This window comes from Physeter macrocephalus, chromosome 2, assembly GCF_002837175.3.
Source record: "Physeter macrocephalus isolate SW-GA chromosome 2, ASM283717v5, whole genome shotgun sequence".
Classification (NCBI taxonomy): Eukaryota; Metazoa; Chordata; class Mammalia; order Artiodactyla; family Physeteridae; genus Physeter; species Physeter macrocephalus.
This window is the reverse complement of record NC_041215.1, coordinates 66,290,632-66,313,352: the sequence shown is the minus strand read 5'-3', so window position 1 is coordinate 66,313,352 and position 22,721 is coordinate 66,290,632. Positions and strand designations below refer to the sequence as shown.

Sequence of the window (22,721 nt, the reverse complement as noted above, 5' to 3'; positions counted from 1 at the left end):
GGACCGGGGTACGAACCCGTGTCCCCTGCATCGGCAGGCGGATTCTCAACCACTGCACCACCAGGGAAGCCCAGGGTTCATCATTTCTAATATCCAGGAGTTCTCTTTTCCGGTCACACTGCTATAATTTATCACATGCAGGCATGCAAAATCATCCTTTTTCTAACATTAAACATGTTTAATCAGGACAATTTATAATAACACTTTAGGGCTTTAGTGACAGAAATGAATTTGACACATGATATTTACAGTAATCATAATACTACAGGATTTAAAGTGTAATTTTTTACAGTGTTAGATCAAGAAGCCAAATTGTCCATGTTCTTAGTTAGTTATTTGCAATGCTTTTGGGGGGAATCAGCATCCAGAAATTAATTAATAGTCTTCCTCTCCACAATGATCAGTGTCATCCCTGGGTACTGCTCCTAGATGCCAACTACTTTATACCCTCACTCCGGTGACAATCAGCAAATGTGATTAATGTTAAACCACTTGTCCTAGTAGCCAAAAGCCAAATGTCACACCACATGCAGGATCATAATTATGCTTTAGGAAGTAGATGGATTTGGCTTTGTTAACCAAGAATTAACCCAGAATCTGGAGGCCCCTTGAACTATTGCGTCTGGAAAATACCCATTATGTCTTGGCCTTGGGGATACCAGGACATTTTTCAAGGATAGCAGTTTCATGCAAAGCTAAGGGCCTTGAAATACTTTTTCAAAAGGCTCTAAACCTTTCTTTGTCAAACTCTAAAGTTTCCCTCCGCCTTCTCTTCTGGAACCAGTCAAATTTACACACATTCCAGCTCCACTTGAGTGAAATTCAAGTTCCCATTTAGGTATTTGCTGTTAACCACAGGTCTCACGCTTCATGGCCCTTTTGACATGTGTTTATTTGAAAAGGTGAATTGATGAACCGGTGCCTTCCTCGTATTTGACAAGTTCTATCTGACTTGGGGACCCACCTCAATAGGCAGTGATGGAGGGGCCCAAAGTAACGAGAGGGATGTTACCTGGATTATTATCCACAGCCCCTTCAATAATAAAACACAGTGTCAAGGCAGACGGACGACTGACACTTTTTTAACAGTTCAGCTTTCCATCAACTTCAAACTTAAACACAATTATGAATGGTGAAATAAGTAGAACATTGCAGAACCCACAAATTAAAACCAAAGCCCATTTTTCCATAAATGAGGAGTAGGTTTGGACTTGAGCCGGGTGCCCACCTCTTGCCAGTGCCCGGGACTTCCCAAAACATGTTGGTGTTCCCACATCACCCTGGCTTCGTTTGTTCCTCTCTTGGGTTCCCCTCATCCTGATTTATTTACTTAGTATCATGATTATTAATTCTAATTTAGTTTTGTGCATTTTCTAAACTACTTAAATCTTCTTTGGAATAAGATAGGATATCATTATGCTTGAACTTTAGGAGATGCCCTAAATTCTTCACTCAAAGCTTATTTTTCTTTTTTTACCTACAATTGTAATAAATTCAGTCATCGGATTTCACAATACACGGAAACTTTAGAAGAGAACGGCTGACAAAATGAGTGATTGTTTCTTCTTGATGTAGCACAGCATATTAAGCCTACTTAATAGATGTTGGTGAATGCAACAGTAAATGAATAAATGAGTGAATTGGTAGGCGAGTGATACCTTACAGCTTAACAAGGAGAAGACAGAAACTATTTAAAAACAAATAAATGAAACAAAAGCATAGCAGTTGGGGTCCACTTGGTAAGGATGTGATCTATCTGCAAATTCTATGGATAGAAGCCTTTGACGATTATAGAGTTATAGTTAATATTGATATGTATGACTATTTCTTCAAGAAAAAAGTCAAGGTATGCTTGAATGTCTTTATTTATGAAGACAAGAATGTGTCCTGTACATTTTCGAAAACTTTCTGTTTGAAAATAAAGTTTTAAAACATAAAACTTAAGGAAGGGATAATTTTCAGCTGTCTAGAAAGTTGCCTTCTTTGAAATGCTTCAGTCCTTGGCCATGTTTGGTACTTGAAGGGATGAGCTAATATTGTGAGTTCGCCTCCGGTAGGAACGACATCTCAGGGGAAGCAATGTAGGTGGAGAATGCAGATAGTTTAAAAGTAGGCGCTGGGCTTCCCTGGTGGCGCAGTGGTTGAGAGTCTGCCTGCCGATGCAGGGGACACGGGTTCGTGCCCCGGTCCGGGAAGATCCCACATGCCGCGGAGCGGCTGGGCCCGTGAGCCATGGCCGCTGAGCCTGTGCGTCCGGAGCCTGTGCTCCGCAACGGGAGAGGCCACAGCAGTGGGAGGCCCGCGTACCGAAAAAAAAAAAAAAGGTAGTTGCTGATTCACAGGGTCATGATGTGTGGGGAGGGATCCCAACCAACCCCAGTACCATGCTGACATCCCTAAAAGCGTACTCATAACTGCTAGGAAAGGGGCAATTAACAGCAAGCATCCAAACAATTCACTCCTTTGCTCCACCAAGCGATTGACAATGATTGACAATTAAGACCTCTGGACTGAATGACCTGCAGGGTGACCTGAGAGCAGTGAGGGACCCACGTGACCCAAACCTTAGTTTCTGCAATGCTACAAAAAAGAGAAGACAGTTCCTGGTAGTATGCTCAGAGCTTTTTAGACAAAGGATACTCCACGAATGGAAGATGTTATATAAGTGTTATTTCTATTTGAGACTTGACTCCCATTGTGATGTAAATCACAGCCCTAGACCAAGGCCACCACAGGTGCTAGATTTCCCTAGCAGCAGCTCTGGCCTTTTCATTTTTCCACTTGAACACAGGAAGCAGCACCAGACAGGGCTACAGTTTCAGGAGAAACACCCGTTTATTATCCAGAGCCTGTTTCTCCTGGCCAGTTAAAGAGAAGTGATCTCAACCAGCAGGTTGAACCCACACTTAATGCTTCTCAATTACAGTGAGCAAAGATTGACTTATTCTTTTTTGTTTACAGAATTATGCAAAACTCATTCCTGGAGCTACAGTAGGGGTACTTCAGAAGGACTCTGGAAACATTCTCCAGCTGATCATCTCGGCTTATGAAGTATGATATTTTACTGTTGGGTTTTCTTTTTGCATTTCTTTGGTATTTAAAAACTAAGATATGTTTTAGGCTGTTAAATGCGCTCTCCTTTGTTGGTAGAGACAGTGTTTATCCAAAGAAAATCTCTCTGCATTAATGGATATAAAAAATGATATCCAAAATATAAATTTTGTTCACCTTATTTGCAGATATTCTTCCCGGAAGGTGGGGCAGAATGTAGAAAAATCATAAACCTGATCATAAAGGTTGTTTTTATAGTAATAACCAACAACAGCACTGTCACCTTCAAAATTTTAATTCTACTGAAAAGGCTTCATGAGTGGTACAATTAAGCTTCCCTCTTCTCTGCCTGAAAAAAAAATTAAGTTTAAATTGCCAATGAGTAACAGAGCTATGAGAACTAACTCCACAGGCTTAATGAGACTAAATCATAACAAGGGAAACACCAAAGCACACCAGGAACCACTTTGTAGATTCTCTGCTTTTGAGAACCAAGGAAATTTTCCACTGGTTTTATGTAATATATGTACATAAATACATTTTTTTTCTTTTGCCTTGTCTTTGTAAATTAGTGCCTGAGGACAGAATTCTTCCCTTAAAATAAGATACATACCTACAGGGTTGCTATGTTTTCTCTCTATGTCACCGTTTTATAACTCAATCAACAGTGGATGATCAGTTGCCAACTCTTTTATTTCGGTTCCTAAATATCATTATCATCCCCCTTTTTTGCCTTTACTTACAAAGAAACACACACACACACACACACACACACAAAGATGAAGCTCTAAATTAGGACAGGAATGAAAAAAATAAACTTTTATAAAGCAATAAAGCTCTAATATTTGCTCTAAACAGAGTTACATAATAGCAAATGAATAAAATTCTAATTTTGATCCTTTAAAATGACAAATAAATGAACCATATGCACTCTATGCCAATACTTAGCATATACTGAACCAGTGTTCCTTGACATTTCAGAATCATCTGGAAAGTTTTTTAAAAATAGGTGTGTCCAGATTCCTCTCACAGATGTCTTGTAGAATTTTAAGGGAAGGAAGAGTCATGTATTTTGAGAAAAAAAACCCCACTGTTTTTGACATCACCCCACCAATTTTGAAACTCACCTTAATAGGGAAAAGCAAGTTATTTTTTCTCGAATACATTTTCTCAAAGAAGAAAATACACATGGTCCATTAAAGTTATAGGATGAGGGTTTTTTTTTAATTCATACCCTCAGAAACTTCAGTTTTCTTAGCTCACATAAAAATTTAATCACCATGCCAGTTCATGCTTGAAATTCTTCCAGACAGGAAAGCTTGTCAACAAAATACTATAAAAACCTTCCTCCCTCTCATGCAGTAAAGTTTTAATGTGTAGAATCAAGTAAAATCACATGGCAATTCTTCACTGAATTGGAACACACTCAATTTTCTTTAACTCAGGACTCTCAAAAGTGCTGGCCGCTAATATTTTCAAAGGAGTTAAGCAAAGTAGAAAACAGTGAATTGTCAAAAATATTTCCCCTCCTGTCTGACCAGCCCTGTCTGTGCCCCTGCTTGCTCTGTCAGAGTTTATGTCTCACTTTACATCCCCAATCACTCACATAATTTACAGAGTAGTTGAAATCAAGATATCAAACATTTGAAGTGAATCTTGTGTCTTTATTTTACTGTCTCAAAAATATGAAGTGTCTGTTATTCTTATATCAAACCATCTTGCTTTGGAGTTATGATTGAAGCTCTATGAGTCACTGTGAGGTATGCAACAGATCTGTTGTGTTATTTTTTAAATGTATCCTAAAAGGACCTTAAAATATGGGGATCCATAGACTAGTTTTCTTTCCACCCTATAAAAAAGAGAGAGAAGGAAAGAGACTATATTGAGAGAAAACATAAAACGCTTCTGACCTGTAGTGGGGCAGAGGCAAACAATTTGTGTTTATGATTAGTGACGATAAACTTCAGCTCAGTATTTTACAGTGCTGTATTGACATTTAAAAAGTCTTAAATACCAGATGTGTATTCACCTGGCCATCATTCACTACTTTCCTTCCTTCCCTAACCACATAATAAAAGCTGCTGAAATATCCATACTCCCAAGGGTAAGGTCCTCTGTTGGCATTTAAGTTCCAGAAGGGAAGTGACTTGTTTTGTTTTGCCTGGTTCATAGTATATGCTCAATATATGAATGAATGAAAAGATGAAATATACAAACAAACATTTATGTCCTTTCTTTGGGAAATTCACATTAAAATATTCCTGGTGAAATTTGCAATATGATATTCCAATTAGATCATTGCTGAGATTTCCTTCATTTTGGTTAGATTATGTCACTCACTAGTCCTAATTGCTGTCAGCTACAAACTTTCAGGTCATATCCCTCATTTCTCATTTAGTTCACAGTGCCACTGTCTCCAACACCACTTCTGTCTTATTTCTTGATGATTTCAGCCCATATGTATACATATATATGATCCTTCCCGTACCCTGGACCCTCAGTTTCTTGAACTCTGCTTCTGAAATGATCTTGTTCCCTTCCCTCTTAATTACCTCCTCATAGCTTCACACTCTTGTCATACCTTAAACCTTATCATTGCCGATAGTCTCAGTTACATGCAATCCATTCTCTGCTCACCATTTCCAATCTTTTCACCTCACTCTTGCTAGTTCCCCTAATATTTCTTCCAACCTATCAGATCTCCAATTAATTGACCCTGTCCTCTGTGTACAGTTCCTCATCCCCTTGAGGTCCTCTCTCACCTGGCCCCTCAGCTTAAATTCAAACATTGTGGTCACTCCTTAGACACACTCTCAACTCCCCTGCACCTTATCACTCCTTTGAGGTGGTTGGCCAATAGTGATCCTGGTAAAATCCAACTGTCCACTCTGCACCGCTGAATGGGAATGGGAAAAACATACAATCATGCTACCGGATCTCACTTTAAATTCATGATCACGGACTTCGAGCTGGCCCTCAATGCTGCCCAGCAACCATGCTATATTTCTCTGGTAAACATCCAAATGGAGAGATCTAGGAGTCAGTTGATATGTTAGTTGGCAAATCAGCAGAGTAACCTGGACTCTCCCAAACATACTTCGCCATAGTTTTCTCCTTCTCAACTCATGGTAATTCCATCCTTCAAGTTGCTAGGACCAAAAAGCTTGAAACGATCCTTGACTCCCCCTCTTTCTTTCACACTGTTCATTTAATCCATCAGGAAATCTTGTTGACTCTACGCTCAAATTTATTTAGAGTTTGATCCAATTGCTGTGTCCACTGTCCTCATCCTAGTTGGAGACACCATCCTCATTCACCTGAATTATTGCAAAAGCCTCCTAAATGATACTTCCCGTTTCCACCTTTGGTTTCTTACATTCTGTTATCAACAAAACAGCCAGAATTTTCATGAAACATGTTAGGTCAACTCCTATTACTCTTTTGTTGGTAACCCTAATTGCTTTCTCATTTTACATAGAGTAAAAGCCGTCTTCTTTATAACAGCCTACGAGGATCCCATCAGGTCTGTTCCCCTCCACCCCATCACCTCTGACTTCACCTCCCGTTACCTCCTCTGATTCTGCTCCAGTGCAGCAAACCTGCCCTCCTCGCTCTTCTGCTGCCAGAGCAAGCCAGAAATGGTCCTGCCTTAGGGCCTCTGCATGGGCTGCATCCTCTTCCTGAAACACTCTGTTCACATATATCTGTGTGGCTAATTTCCTCTCACTTTCTTGAAATGTGACCCTCTTAATGAATCCCACCCTGACCACTTTTTTAAAATTGTAGCCTATACCCCCTGCTCACACTCTCTTAATCTTCATTATCCCACCCTAACTTTTTTCCATAGCACTTATCACCTTCCTGGTACTACCTAATTTTCTTATTTATTGTGTGGTTGCCTTTCTGTCTTCCCACACTGGAGTATAAACTCAATCAAGGGGTAAGCTATTTTAGACGTTTTTGTTTCCCAAGCACCTAGAACAGTGTCTGGTACCTAGTGGACACTCAATAAATATTTTCTGAATGAATAAACTGGTAATGTAACTAGTTGAGAGAAAAAAGATTTAAAGGGTATATTTTAATGCTAAATTGGCAGAAATTGAAATCTTAAGACACGATGGGAATAATCTTTAGGACTGCGAAATGACACTTTAATCTCTGACAAAGACTACATTCTGAAAAGTCAGCCTGTGCCCATTTACGGAAGGAGTGACCATGTGGGGCAAATAACAAAGCAGGGAAGAGGAGTGACTTAGAATTTACAGTCAGCAACTTAGAATTAGGTGGAAGGCAGGGTCATCGTCAGAAATTTAGAATTAGGAGGAAGGCAGAGTCATCGTCAGAAATTTAGAATCAGGAGGAAGGCAGGGTCATCGTACCATGCAGTTGGCAAAATTATATTTCAGGAAAGTTTGAAGCAGAATATGCTTTTAAAATTCTATCAGTGAAATGGGTACAGGGACTCAAATCCTTTTAGATGAAGTATAACTTAATTCATAGTATTTTACAATTTGTTTTTATTCTGTTTTTTAAAAATAATTTGGTTTTGAAATTATTTGAAATTAATTTGGTTTTGAAATCCCCCAAATACAGACTTCTCTTCTATAAAAGAAAGAGGAATAAAGAAGGTCTGAATAATAACACTAGCTTTCCCCCAAAAAACAGCTCTCCCTTCCCCTTCCTTGACATTCATGGCGAATGCAGCAACATGCCAGCCTCCTTGACTTAAATCTTCCTGTCCCCTCCTCTAGCCTGTCCTGCACATGACTTCCAGACAACCTCCCTGCAGCTGCCTTTTCAGTAAATCAGGCCCCTGCTTAAAAGCTTCATGGAATATTTCCTGCAGGTGTTAACTCATCTCTCCAAACCTCAGGGTTCTTTGTGGTCTGGTGTCTCCCCGGACAGTAGGGGTGCAGGCTTGGGCTGAGCCCCTCTTTTCTCCATTCTGTACCACTCCTGGCACTGAGCTTTCTCTCTTTTGGTCCCCTCGCCTGAAATACCATTGTCATCCCCTCCACACATCTAAATCCAACGCAGCCATTAAGGACGAGTCTTCTAATACTTCAGCCTTCACTGACCACCCTCTTTCCTGAACTCTCCCAAACCCTTATGTATTACACAATTTTTTTTTCTAATTTAATGGTACATTGACTGACGTTGTATGTTAACTGCTTCACTTGGCTCCACCTTATTTTTTTCAGGAAGATGATCATCTTGAGGGCAGAAATCCTGTCTTATACCCATTTCCCCGGACCTGGCTCTATACTAAATGTACAATAGGGACTCTATAAATTCCAGCACTGATTTCAAGGCACAGTTTCTCTCACATTTTAACATCTCTAAAATTGGGATACATTTTATAATTAGTCATGTCTTACCAATGCTTTCAATAGAATGGAAGTCACAATGTAGTTTTCATGGTCTGCACATGTATAAACTTGGCAGTAACTGTATGTGTTATTGTCACTTCAATTCGTACACTGTTAAGTACACTGTTGGTGCTGTAAGTGTTGAGTACAATTGCTATTTTTAAATATCTTCCAGGTTTTCACTATGACTCGATACTGAAAAGTTATTGTTTGTGCAGAAATGTACCAAAACAGAGTAAGAGGGAAGCAAATACAGATATCAGCGAAGCAAATATTCATTGTTGGAGGAATGATCTGTATTCCTTATAAAGTAAAAACCAGCTGCTTTATGGGACCTAAAAATGATGATACTTAGGATACAAGTAAAGCAAGCTATTGTTATATTTTGTTACTGAGATACAAGCAAAAGATTTGCCTTTTATATGCCAAGCAATGCAATTCAGGACTGGAGAAATTTGTCAAACCCTCAAAATGGATAAAATAATTTTTAAAGCAATGATAGACAGACAGGTTTGATTCATATGTAGTGCCGAACGATCTCGAGGTATTTTGTCATAGTTTAATTGTCATAAAATAATGGTGTGTCTTATAATTGATGGCATCTTAGATTCGATAAAATACCATGTGTGTGTGTGTGTGTGTGTGTGTGTGTATTGCTTGCTTTCTTGCTTGATTGGTGATATGGTGAATTTCTTTTAGACCCAATTTAATTTTATTTATTTGTTGTTTAATGAACATGATTCACAGATTCTTCTCTTCTGGCTCTATTTTTTGGTTGTGACTTCGTTCACTCTTTATGTCTTATCTAAAGGAACTCCGGTCTGAGGTGGAGCTGGAGGTGTTAGGAGACACAGAAGGACTCAACCTGTCATTCACAGCTGTCTGTAATACCGGGACCCCCTTTCCACACCAAAAGAAATGCTCTCACATGAAGGTGGGAGACACAGTAAGTAGATGGCCCATAGGTCATCTGAAAAAACATCTAGATGATCTGTCAGAAGTTACCTTAGTCCACTGAAGCTGGACTTTTCCTTTCAAGGATTTCAAAAGCGATTTTCAAAGATTTCCTAATAAATGCTTTCGCAAAGCTGATCCCCATGCAGCTTTGTTTCTTCCCATGCATATTGGCGACTAGAAGAAGATAATTAGTATTTTCTTTTTTTCCAGGCTTCGTTCAATGTGACTGTGAGTATACCAAACTGTGAGAGAAGAAGTAGGCACATTATCATAAAGCCTGTGGGGCTGGGGGACGCCTTGGAGATCCTTGTCAGTCCAGAATGCAGCTGTGACTGTGAGAAGGAAGTGGAGGTGAACAGCTCCAGATGCAGCAACGGGAACGGCTCCTTCCAGTGTGGAGTGTGCGCCTGCCACCCTGGCCACATGGGTCCTCACTGCGAGTGTGGGGAGGACACGCTGAGCACTGACTCCTGCAAGGAGGCCCCGGAACTCCCCGCATGCAGTGGAAGAGGCGATTGCTACTGCGGGCAGTGCATCTGTCACTTGTCCCCCTATGGAGACATCTACGGCCCTTACTGCCAGTGTGACAATTTCTCCTGCGTGAGACACAGAGGGCTGCTCTGTGGAGGTAGGCCATGTCCAAATCCACCTTACAGGGCGACTGTGCACATATCTAGGAAGGGCTTTGCATCCTTTGCACCTTCCACGGCCACCTGGGCACAGTAGGTGCTCAATAAATGTTTGCTGATCAGTTGAGTGGGTTGATCTTTAGGCTAAGGTAACTGATCTTCCCTTATGTTTTTTTCTGGCTCTGACATTCCCTAGGGGTGAGATCTCTGCCAGCTGAACTTACATCTCTATTATTATTTCCCTGGGGGTAAGTAGGTAAACGACGGATGCCTTCTCTGGTTATTACCCAGACGCCACAAAACTGCATGTAATTGAACTCCATTATCTTCCAGACTATTCTGGATCAGGCTCTTGGTATCTGACTCAACTCTTAAATGCTTATTACTTTGGAAAGATAAAAAGCCAGACTACTTAAGGAGCATACTGCAAAGGACGAGGGACACAAAAATTCTAAATGGACTTTCAGGGCCTTCATTCACTCCATGCGTATTTATTAAACACCTGTTATGTAACAGATACTAGGTTAGGCACAGGGTATAATAAAGATGAATAAGGACATATGCAAAGAAGGCTATGGAAAGGGTAAAAATGAAAAATCCTTGGAATTTTTTAAGACTGAGAAAATTTTTAAGTAGCAGAAATAATTATGTTCTAACATCCTTTGTAGATGTAAAAATCACTTTAGTTTAAAACTATATTACATATAACATGACTATTATAAAATCATTCTGAGAGATGCACATACATATTTAAGTACAATCTAGTCAGACAAGAATTACAAATGTGTTAATATACTTTTAAATGATACAGATTTGTGTTACAATTGAAATCATAACCGAATGCTGAACTTAAGCTCATGTCTTTTTTTTTTTTTCACAGTGTGTGAGCAGATAGCTTTTCAAAACAGAAAGCCATTATCTTTACAGAAAACTAAGCAAGTTACGTTTTCAAACCACAGTGTCAGGAACATATAAAAGAGACTGATTTTCAGGGGAAAAGGCCTTTGAAAACCATCTGATACCCTTAGAAGTGCACCTCCGTTTCATTTCTTGGCTCTTGCTGTTGCTGCCAATAGACTCTTCTGAGGCTGCCTTCTTTCTTCCCCACCAAAGAGTGAAAAGTTTAGGGTCTGTCCAGATTGAGATACATTTCTCTCCCCTTTCATTCAAAGGTGTTTTTTCTTATCTAACGGGTGTGTTTCCAAACCCACATTGGTCTTCTTTTCACACAATGCAGACAGAACACAGCCTGAAGCCAGAGGCCGTCACCAAGTCTCGAAAAGAATCTATTCAGCGGAACCCCAGATTGCATTTCTAATAGAAATCTTTAATAAAATATGTGCCTAAGACATTTGAAATTGGCTTTCAAAAAAAAAAATAACTCCAAAGTGTAATCAAATACAGTATAATAGCAATTATGACCCCACCTGTATTTCACCCTTTAGATCTGAAGTCAGAGGTCTAAGGCTGTGTAAATTGATGGGTTATGTTCAGCAACACAGTTCTTCCCGTTTTTTAATGGTCTTTCAGTTGCTTTTGTGTCACGCATGTGGACGGACATAAATTCAGAGTCAACTTGATCTGTGCATTTGTAGTTCAGATGGTCTGACAATAGTGCCTCTCTTTGAATCAGATACAGTGATCGCTAAAGAAATTCTATTTAGAAAATACAATTTTTTTTTTCATTTGGACTCAGAAAACTTCACCAATGCCCATTTCCTTCATACATTGGGGTACTTACCCATCCTCAACCATGACTGCTTCTCGAAAGCTTTTTTGTGTTCAGTAACATCTCAAAGGATGTTCCTCTATTATTAGTAACTTTCTCTTTTAAAAGGTATAATAAAAGTACAATCATTCAAATTCAATGAAGAGCAATGGAGCACCTACTATGTGCCTGGCATTGTGCTTAGCGTAGGGATAAAACTGATCCTGGCCTTGTGAACACACACGCTATTGTTGCTGTTGTTTGTCACAGAGGCCTGACTATGCTACAGCCTCATTTCTCGTGTAAATCTCACTTATTTTACAGCTAACATACTCTGCAATGTGCTGCTTATCTGAAGGGCCATTATCACAATGTTCTTTTCATGCACCTTCTTCCATCCATCTGGAAAAACTCAAGATAGAGGGCTCCATTGATTTTTCCCTTGCCCAAATTCCATTAGTCTTTTAAATTTTGATTCTAAGAGACTGGAAACTCTAACAGGCAAACAGCACTACAGAAAAAACTTCCTGCCATTGTGCACTTAGTTATCAGTCAATGGCATTCCAGAAAGATCTCTCCTTCTCAAAAGAGCCTGATAATTTTTTCTTGATCTTTGGTTATCATCTTGCCTCTACATGAAGCCATTATGAAGTTTTGTTGTTGTTGTTATTGTTGTATGAACAGGTACCTTAGATAATTGGTTGTTTGTGGATATCAATTAACAACTTTTGTGACTGGGTTAATGGTTCTGGAAGGCCCACAGAAAGGGAGTGTTTCTAAGTTCTGAAAGGAGCTCTTGGAAGGGTTTTCTAAAACTTCTGCCAAGTAATTCTTATATGCAGTGATACACTTGGGCATTCTCAAAGCCTTTGGAAATGCACATTTCATTTGACAATATTTATATACCGTATACATTTTTCAGAATAAACTTCAATATGGAAATCACCCCCTATCATGAAAGTAAGTTTCCCCTTTTGCTGAGGAAGAAACAAAAAGCAATTGTACTTTAGAGGATAGCTTACATATAAAAATTAAATGAATGGTTTTGGCCTAAATAACCTAACTATTCTTAGCTTTGAATTAATTAGTTCAATTATGAATTAAATAGGTTATGAAATGCAGTCTTAATGTCATGGATCCAGATAAATTTCAACTTATCTTTCATTAGAGAAGTGTAAGTCTTTTTAGTATATATATGTACAAATTACTTACTATATTACCCTCTCTATATAGATATAGATGATACAGATATAGATACAGATACAGATGTAGATATATCAATATATATATAGATACAGGTACACATACACCGGGAGAAGTCAGAATCCAGCTTCAAAATCTTTGTGGTTTATCCTCTGTTCTGTGATTTCCTACTCCATGTCTCTTAAGGCCAGGTCATGAAGATAGAAAAGTAACGACCTTCTAGACCAAAGTTTACAAGAGAAAACCCAGAATCCTTCTTTCTACAATGAACATGGCAGCGTCTCCTACAAATGGAAACCTGCCTCACTTGTGATTTCTTTTACAGCTGTTTGGTTTTCAGTATTATTACAGGAGTTTTAATACTGATGGATAATTTTGCTATCAGATGCTTCTTACTGGATAGTGTTTAGGAGTAATGATAATAACTTATATATTGCTTATTTATGGGCCAAGCACAGTTCTAAACATTGTTATATATTATCTCAGGTAATCATCATAACAATCCGATGGAGTAGTGCTATTAATAACGCCTCCTTACCAATGAGGAAACTGAGGCATAGAAAGGTTGAGTAATTTTCCCAACTTGGCCCAGCCTGTACCAGAGCCAGGGCCCAAACATGTGCTGTCTGGCTCCTCACCTGTGCACTCACGCACTACGTACTCAACCACCACCACCATGCCCACATGCCTTTGGAATGTTGCCAAAGAGCAAAACTTGGGAGGCGATGGCTGGTGCGCATTTCCTTTTCTGCAGAAAAGTGTCAGTTACAAAATTTGTAAGTAAATGCTGTTTGTTTGGAACAGCAAAAGCCAATTTAGAATCTTGGGCATGGCAGGCACCCAAAAAATATTATGAAAGAACACACAAGCCCATTACCTGAAACACTTTATTTAACATTTTATAGTAGTTCAGACACTACTCTGTGGCCAGTTCTTCAGGAGCTCTTCAGCCTCTTGTCTCTCAGCCTCTTCTGTGAGGATCCCTTTCTCTGATTGCATCTTAAATGCTGATGCTCTCCAGGGATTTCCTCACTCTATCTGCTTGCCCTAGATGATCTCATCCACATCAGCTTCAACTGCCATCTATCCCTGGTGGATTCCAAACCCCAAACTTCAGGGCTATATATACGTATTCAACCACCCATGGGTCCCTCAAACTCAACAGAACCAAAAATGAACTCATCGTCTTCCCCATCCTAAGCTGCTCTTCCTCCTCTGCCTCAGAACAATCTATTCATTTAACAAGTAAGCACTCTCTGTGCCAGGCACTGGGGATAAGGCACCGCATGAGTTACTTCCGTTCCAGGGCAGTAAACAGCTGCCCCATCCAGCTAGCAGCCCAAGGGGGTGACCTGGGGAGGATTCCATCCTCTATCTTCCCCTCCCCCGCCGCCCTGGGCATCCCATGCCATGAATTTCATCCCCTTTCCTCTCCACTCCCATGGACACTGTTCAGAGCCTCATATCTTCTTGCCTCTATTTCTGGGAGAACCTCCTTACTTGCTTTTCTGTGTCTTGTTTGACCCTCTCTACTGATGCCAGGACATTTCTAGACACATATCTATCTCTTCAGGTCTCTCCCTTCCTTAAAATTTCATAACTTTCAGGATAAAACCTCTTACTTTAGTCCATAAAGCTTTTCATGATGTGATTTCTGATTTGTGTTGACCTTTTCCTCCTATCCTCACGGACACCCCACATGCACCTTTGGCTTTATTCATGTGACTTTACTATGGGTATTAAGCAGGTCACATGATTACACACTTCTGTCATTTACCTATGTTTTTTTCTCGGCTTATAATGCACGTAACTCTCTTCTTCTATCTTCTATCCTTATCTTCCAAATTCAGCTCAAGCATCACTTCCTCTGGAAACTTCCCCAAATCTCTTGTCTAATTTGGAAACTTCCTCTGTGTGTATGGCACTTATCACGTTGTACTTATTAGCAGTAGTATCTATTTGCCTGTCTCCTAGACTAAGTTATAAGCTCAGCCACCTTGTCTTATTTAATTTTGTATCCTCAAGCCTAAAACAATCTTTGGCACGTGATATATGCTCAATTAAAATTTGTTAAATAAGTGAATTTGTTGGGCACTCACTGTATGCCTGTAGGACATCAGGTTGGTGAATACAAAGCTAGGAGACTTACACATTATCTCTTCTGACCACAACTATTGGAAGCAGCTTTTATTCCCTCTACTTTATAGGTGAGGCTTTCATGATTACTCAGCTTGAGTGATGTAGAGGTGGGATTACTAAAGTCTATCTTGTATCTCTATCCTACGGCACCTTAATTGAAAGCAAAAAATTTTAAAAACTACATATATATATATATATACACACATACACACACAGTTGGCCCTTGAACAACACGGGTTTGAAGTGCATGGGTCCACTTATATGCAGATTGTTTTTCAACAAATATATTGGAAAAATTCTTGGAGATTTGCAACAATTTGAAAATACTCACAGATGTACTGCATAGCCAGAAATATCAAAAAAAATATTTAGGTATGTCATGAATGCATACAGTATATATAGATACTAATCTATTCTTACATAGGCATAAGGTGAGTGATATTTAATATAAAATTAATAATGTGTTAGTTTTCTTACTGTTTTATAACTTTGCTTTCAAAGCATTATATTACTGTACAGTATGCCTTTCTCATAATTGGAGAAACTGCATATCAGCCTACCATTACAGGTAAGTGGTTTTTTAGAAAATGTAATCATGCTTCTATATGAATATATCTCTAATACTGTATGCCATAAACATTTTTAACAATTCATTCATTGGTATATAGGCTAGGCTACTGGGAAGCAATTATATCAATTATACTAGGCTACCATAAAGCAATCATATTGCTGCTTCTTCGTTATCAAGGCATGAATAGCTATATCTGTAAATAAATATGAATTTCCTTTTCACATTATCTTTTCATTTTTTATGTCTAATGTTGATAATTTGTATAATATCTACAGTGTTATAAGACAATATTGATGTAGGTACTGCCAGACGATTCGTCTTGTAAATTTGCGGCATTGATAAATACAGTACAGTACTGTAAATGTATTTTCTCTTCCTTATGATTTTCTTAATAAAATTTTCTTTTCTCTAGCTCACTTTATTGTACGTATACAGTATATGATACATATAGCATACAAAATATGTGTTAATCAACTGTTTACATTATCAGTAAGGCTTCCAGTCAACAGGAGGCTGTTAGTAGTTAAGAGTTGAGGGAGTCCAAAGTTATCCTCAGATTTTGGCCTGGGGGGACGGGTGAGAGTGGGGGGGGGTCAGTGCCCCAACCCATGCGTTGTTCAAGTGCCAACTGTATATACACACACATACTTGCACACACACACACCAAGTAGCTATTACAGGCTTCTGGATTATCTTATTTCATCTGGTTATAAATTCTGTTGGATATAACATCAGGCAATCAAGTTGGTTCAGTTAAGAGACCAGATCAATGAATACATACAGTTCGCAAAGTACGTTCCATAAAATCTATCTACGCTCACTTCCCCCCGCACCCACACACACGCACTCACTTTTTTTCTCGTTTTTTTTCTTCAGTCTTTTTGATGGTATTCAAAGGCAAAGAGAAAAGATGGTCCCCAAGATCCGGAAATGGCTTTAGCCCTAAGAAACCCAGGGCTTTGTTTTGCAGATAACGGCGACTGTGACTGCGGCGAGTGCGTGTGCAGGAGCGGCTGGACGGGCGAGTACTGTAACTGCACCACCAGCACGGAGCCCTGCATCTCCGAAGACGGGGCGCTCTGCAGCGGGCGAGGGGGCTGTGTGTGCGGCAAGTGCGTTTGCACGAACCCCGGAGCCTCGGGACCCACCTGCGAACGTTGTCCCACCTGTGGCGATCCCTGTAACTCTAAATGGTAATGTCTCTACGCTCACCAGTGCTTCCTGTCCATAGGGTTCATGGTGATCAAAGTTATAATGACATTTTATACACCCAGACCTCAGATTGTTCTTGCTGGCTTTGGTCTCCGAGCCTCCATCAAAACACACAAACCCGCAGGGCCCCTGCGATCGTCAGCCTGGAACGTCAGCCTCTCCCTTGCCTCTCAGCGCTGATGATCCAGGACCACAAAGTCATATTTCTGCAAGAGAGCCTAGCAGGGAAGCTGAGCTGATGTCCCACGCTGATAACATCAATAGTCTCTCCCTTACAGTACCAACCACACATCAGGAATACCCTTGGGGTTGACTGAGGACGCTCACATTCAGTACTTTTTTAAGGGAAACAGACAAACTTCTTTCTTATCTAGACGTTTATAGCCTGACCTTACTGATTCATTCCTATCTATAAACTCATAAAGGCAAAGAGGCAGAAAGATGATCTTGGCTTTCCATTCCTTCCCTCTTCTTTACCACTCACGCTCTTTGGCACCTTTCTTTGGTTGTCATTCTACACAGCTATTGTGACTGACACTTTCTTTTATACAATGTGAACAAAAACAGCAAAAAAACAACCACATTGTTTTTATTTTCCAGTAAAAAAAAAAAAGTTTCTTTCCTTGGCAGCTAACTTCTTAATGAAAGCGGGGCAACATTTGCAGGTTAAGTGAAGCAAATCTCCAAATTGGCTGTGTTAGGACATTGCAGGTAAAATGTATTATACAGCAAACGTGCTTAAGCAGTTCATACTTTCATTAACTCTGGTACCTAAAATGGGGACATGTGCATTTCCAATGTAAACAAAGTAAGAAAATCAATATCAATATTCACTCAGTGGTTGCTCACTATTCAGGTGTCAAAACTTCTCTGTCACTGTGCCTGGACATATGCCAAGAGAAGCACGGGCACAAGGTTAGACTTACTTGAATAGAATTTAACATAAAATGTCATTTCAAGGTATTTCTTCTATTATTTTTCTATTTTATCTTCTCTGTAAACATGATTCAATCTTCTTTGAAAAATTTTTTAATTTAACTATAGTTGATTTACAATGTTGTGTTAGTTTTAGGTGTTCAGCTTCAGATTCTTTTCCATTATAGGTTATTACAAGATATTGAATATAGTTCCATGTGCTATGTGGTAAATCCTTGTTGTTTATCTATCTTATATGTAGTAGAGTGTGTATGTTAATTCCAACTTCCTAATGTATCTCTCCCCTTCCCCTTTCCCCTTTGGTAACCAGAAGTTTGTTTTCTTTGTCAAACATGATTCAATCTTAAATCAGGTTTATAAGACATGAAATTAATAGTGCAAGTAGTTTGAATTTGAGAAATCGGGTAGAGTGATCCCCCTGGTGTTTGTTAGTTTTGAGATGAAACCATTCTATTTATTCTTTCATGCATTTATTTATCAAATAGGTATTAAGTACTTACTATAGGCTAGGAATCATGTTAGGCCATAGACATACAGTGATACTGAAACAGTTACAGTTCCTGCTGTCACAGCTGCTGAGCATCTACTGGAAAAGACAGAACATTTTTAAAAGTAATTATAATGATATCTGGGCTAACAGTTACAATAAGGGATAGAGAGGGTGCAGTGGAACTATATGGCAGGAGATTAAGCTACCAGACTAGCTCGGGCAGCCATCAGTGGGATGCACAAAGGTGTAGAGCTTTTAAGGGCTTCCGCAATCTCAAGCAGCCCCACTGCAAAACCACTCCAAGTAACTATATAACCCAGATAAGTGCAGTGTGCTTGCAGTGCAAAGGCAACTTCCAGGTAAGACTGCTATCCCTACTCCACATAGATTGCTGCTCCTAAACCCTTCCAGCAGAGGAATTCAGAGGCTTCCACTACAAGGGAACTAACTGATAAGGATTAGGGAAGGCTTGCCTAAGGAAGGGCTGTTTCAGCTGAGATTTGATGAGGCATGGTGGACCTGGGGAATGTTTCCAGCACTTAGAGGAGCATACCTTTCCTGGGCCGGCATAATGTGTGCCCACAGTAAGAAAACTTCTGCAGCTTTGGGTTACTCCAGACACTTTACACCAGCTGTAAAGTGATTTTCAGCACAAGATTAATTCAGGGTCTAAGCTTTACTTTCCTGTATAGACGTCATTAGAGCAGCTTAATTCCTGGGCTATGTTCTTGGAAATACACTTTTCTATAAGTAGCAATCCTTTATTTAAAAACCTGTATTAATGAGGATCCAGGCTGTAACCCTCAGCTTTTGAAAATATCATTATCAAGGCTTGGACGCATTCAAAAGAGTTACAGAAAAGTGAATCTTTAAAATAGGCATTTAGGACATATGAGAATTCTTGGAATTCTTGTTAAAACACAGACCATTTCTATTAAGAAAGTCACACTTTGTCTAGTCTCTAATCATATTTTAGTACGACGCTTCATATTTTAGAAGGGTGGGACTAAACCCTTCCCAGGAAAATGTTTAATGAAAATATAGCTAAATCAAATACCAAAATAATTGGGTTTTTTGTTGTTGTTGGGGAAAAAAAATTTTAATCTAACCAATCAGAAGCAATCAGTACAGATGAATGAGGATAGTAGCTATTATCAAGGCTGGCTCATGGAACACTGATTACTGAATGGAATTCAGAATAAAGGAGTTTCCTCTTGGACATCACCCAACCATCTTTCTGAAAGTAACGAAACACAATATCCTCTCTGAGACACTCCTATAGCCAGAACCATAGTAACAGCATTAAAGCAATATCCCAACTGCGTATCTATTTTCCACCAACACAAACTGATCAACTCTGTTGAATAATGTTCACAGGAGCTGCATTGAATGCTACCTGTCTGCAGATGGCCAGGCCCAAGAAGACTGTGTTGACAAATGCAAATTAGCTGGTGCGACCATCAATGAAGAAGCAGGTTCTACTTGTTTGAAATTGCTTTCCTTTCCTTTGCACACTTTTGGAGAGGCAGAAACTCGGTGGAGGGCTTTTCAGTAGCTCGACCTCATTTGTACTAGGGTGTTAATTCCTTCGCATTCATTTTTAAGAGTAAATACATTCCAGAAAGCTAAAGACTTGATGGTTTGGGAGACAAGCAATTTAAAGTCCCGGCTATGTTATTTGCTCTGTTGCAAATTCATCTCTGCTTAACACATGCAATTGGAGAGAATTCCAGAATGCTATATTTTTTTGAATTAGAAGAGTGGAAAATTGAAGAAATAGCTAAATGTTAACCTCCAAACCTGAAATCATCCTCTATCGTCCGATTACCTTATTTCACGATAGGACAAAGTAAGGTATAATATGGGTTTTCTGACAGCAGCTCTCAAGACACCAGGCAGTTTCTGGTTAGTGGCCATTTTTCCTGCCCTTCCCTCCATATGCTTTTACTCCCAGCTTTCCAAACATGGGCATTACATGGTCATCCTTAATTCCCTGTTGCCTTGGTCCCAAACTACAAAAAGGGCCTGTTACCTTTAACTGCTAAGCAAACTCTGCTCTTGCTTCCACCTGCCATTTTTTTTTTTTTTTTTTTTTTTTTTTGTGGTACGCGGGCCTGTCACTGTTGTGGCCTCTCCCGTTGCGGAGCACAGGCTCCGGACGCGCAGGCTCAGCGACCATGGCTAACGGGCCCAGCCGCTCCACGGCATGTGGGATCATCCCGGACTGGGGCACAAACCCGCGCCCCCTGCATTGGCAGGCGGACTCTCAACCACTGCGCCACCAGGGAAGCCCTCCACCCGCCATTTTTGAAGTTGCTTACTTAAAATCAGATTCTTTCTAATGGCAAAATGTTATCTCAAATCTGTAAATTGGTTGTATTTTTAGCTGGGCAGGCGTTTAAAAAATAACTTGTGAACTTTAAAACAAAGCCGATGACTGACTTCTCCCAAAGGGACCATCTGGGGGGATTTGTTTTTCCATCATCACAAACTCCCTGCCTTATTCCACTGCTCAGTTAGGGATGTTGTTCTGCACACCTCAGAGGCACCGCCACGGTGCATCTCAGGAGTGGAATAACCAAGACGATAATTTATGACACTCTAGGATATGTATCTTGAATAGACGAAGCTAGAATACAGAAATTAATCCATTTCCAAAGTGAAATAAGTTAGTGATATTTATATTGTTTTGAAACTTACCAACATTGTTTTAAAATTGAGGTTTCTGACTGTGCACAGTTAAATAACCCCGTATGGAGGGGCGTGATTAGTGCTCATGAAACCCCTCGCCTGTGCTTTTCTGGTGCCTCAGATAAATATGCCAAATAGCCATAAATTGGACAAGATGGTATGTACCTTACACTAATACCGAAGGTAAGATGTAGTAAAAGCACCGAGTAAAGTGGCATTGTGGCCTGTCCACATTAGTAACTAGTACAAAATCTCAGCATATCCTTCTGTCTTCATTTCACAGCAAACAGTTGGGATATTTACCAAGTGTTTTAAAGAAATGACTAAAAATTGCAGAAAATGCCCTGCAAATGACTAGAACTGAATTGACTAGCAGCGTGAGAAATCTAATGTGCTGAGGGGAAAAAAAAGTAAACCTTGGAAACATGTAAATCATGAACAGGGAATTACTATATTTAAATACACAGTTTTCTGAGTATAGGTTATCATAAATGCTTGGATTTGAGAGGAAGACAGGATTCTCAAGTGCCATTTAAAATTTTTGCATTATTCTTCCTGTATAATTGACTAAATTACCTTCAAAATAGGGGACTACAACTATTTCTAACTCAGAAATCAAAAATAATAATTGGATTACTAGTACCATTTAAAGCACTAATCTTGATGAATTCGAGAGAAAAACTGTCTTTGTCAGCCTGTGAATTAAAAAAGTCACTCTTCTAATGGGCCTTTTTATAAGTCCTATTTCAAGTTACTCATCCAGTTGTGTTATTGATCATACCATCTTGAAATTATCACAACATATTTGCTCTTCCATGCGGTTTTTTATCAGCCCATTCTTCCCCTAATAAGGACATGGAGAGTAAAGTAAGATAACCATAAACTTCATAATCTGAATAAATTATTCCTCACCTGTGCTATGGTGACTTGTGTGAGTATTTCTAAGGACATGTGGTTTAACTTTATTCATTCCATTTTACTGAAGTAGAAGTTTTTAATTTACCCCAATATTCATGTACTCAGAGCATTGTTACTCAGTGTGTTCCATGGAACACTAGTTCTGAAAGTGTTAAATGGACAAAAGCACCCATGGTCATATAAATTTTGTAAATGGAAAGCTAAGCTTTTTGTTTTCTTTGCAAGACTGAGAGTTGTCATGTATATTAAATTAAATGTGCATTGTGAATTTGCAGGAGAAGCAAAGGGAGGAATTAGAGTAGAGGGATTTCCAAACTTATTTGACCACAGAACTCTTTTCTTTTCCCCCCTTGGGAAACTGTTTTCTCTGAGAACTACTGCCTTAGCCCCAGAGGCGAGGTCTTAAACACATAGTTATCTTGATTCAATGGTGCAGACAGTTTATATTTTCCACATCTTTTCTGGACCTTCCCAGACCCCAGCCTTTTCACCTCCATTCTCACATTTCTTCCTTTTCTAAGTATGATTTCATGGACTGCCTGAGATCTTATTTTCATCGTATTATTCTAGAACAGCACTGCTAGCACTCATAAAAGTGGGTAAAAATGAAAGGTCCATTTCTAATGAACAACAAAAGAAAACCTTAGCAGCTAATTATGCAAATCTCCAGCCCAAGCTGGACCTTTTCACTGCACATTCAATAATGCATTTTAATACCCAAACACTACAAAACAGGCTAAGTCTAGAGTCATAACAGTCATGAAAAGGAGTGGTGAAGTAATTAAAGCAAGAAGGGAGTCATGACTCAAAGGTCATATTAGCAGTTCCATTAAAACTTTAAAAATCC

At 39.4% G+C, this 22,721-nt stretch overlaps 1 protein-coding gene across 5 annotated transcripts in view; it reads left to right on the top strand.

Moving 5' to 3' along the window:
• Positions 1-22,721, top strand: part of ITGB6 (integrin subunit beta 6) — a 147,839-nt gene that overhangs the window by 87,248 nt on the left and 37,870 nt on the right. For 4 of the 5 annotated variants that reach the window (XM_055088087.1, XM_028478347.2, XM_028478357.2 and 1 more), the window contains 5 exons: positions 2,962-3,051; positions 9,232-9,366; positions 9,588-10,005; positions 16,598-16,820; positions 19,643-19,740. In XM_055088087.1, the coding sequence (XP_054944062.1) occupies positions 2,962-3,051; positions 9,232-9,366; positions 9,588-10,005; positions 16,598-16,820; positions 19,643-19,740 (964 nt within the window). The remainder of the gene's footprint in view (positions 1-2,961; positions 3,052-9,231; positions 9,367-9,587; positions 10,006-16,597; positions 16,821-19,642; positions 19,741-22,721) is intronic. The other variant, XM_028478358.2, reaches the window with a different exon arrangement.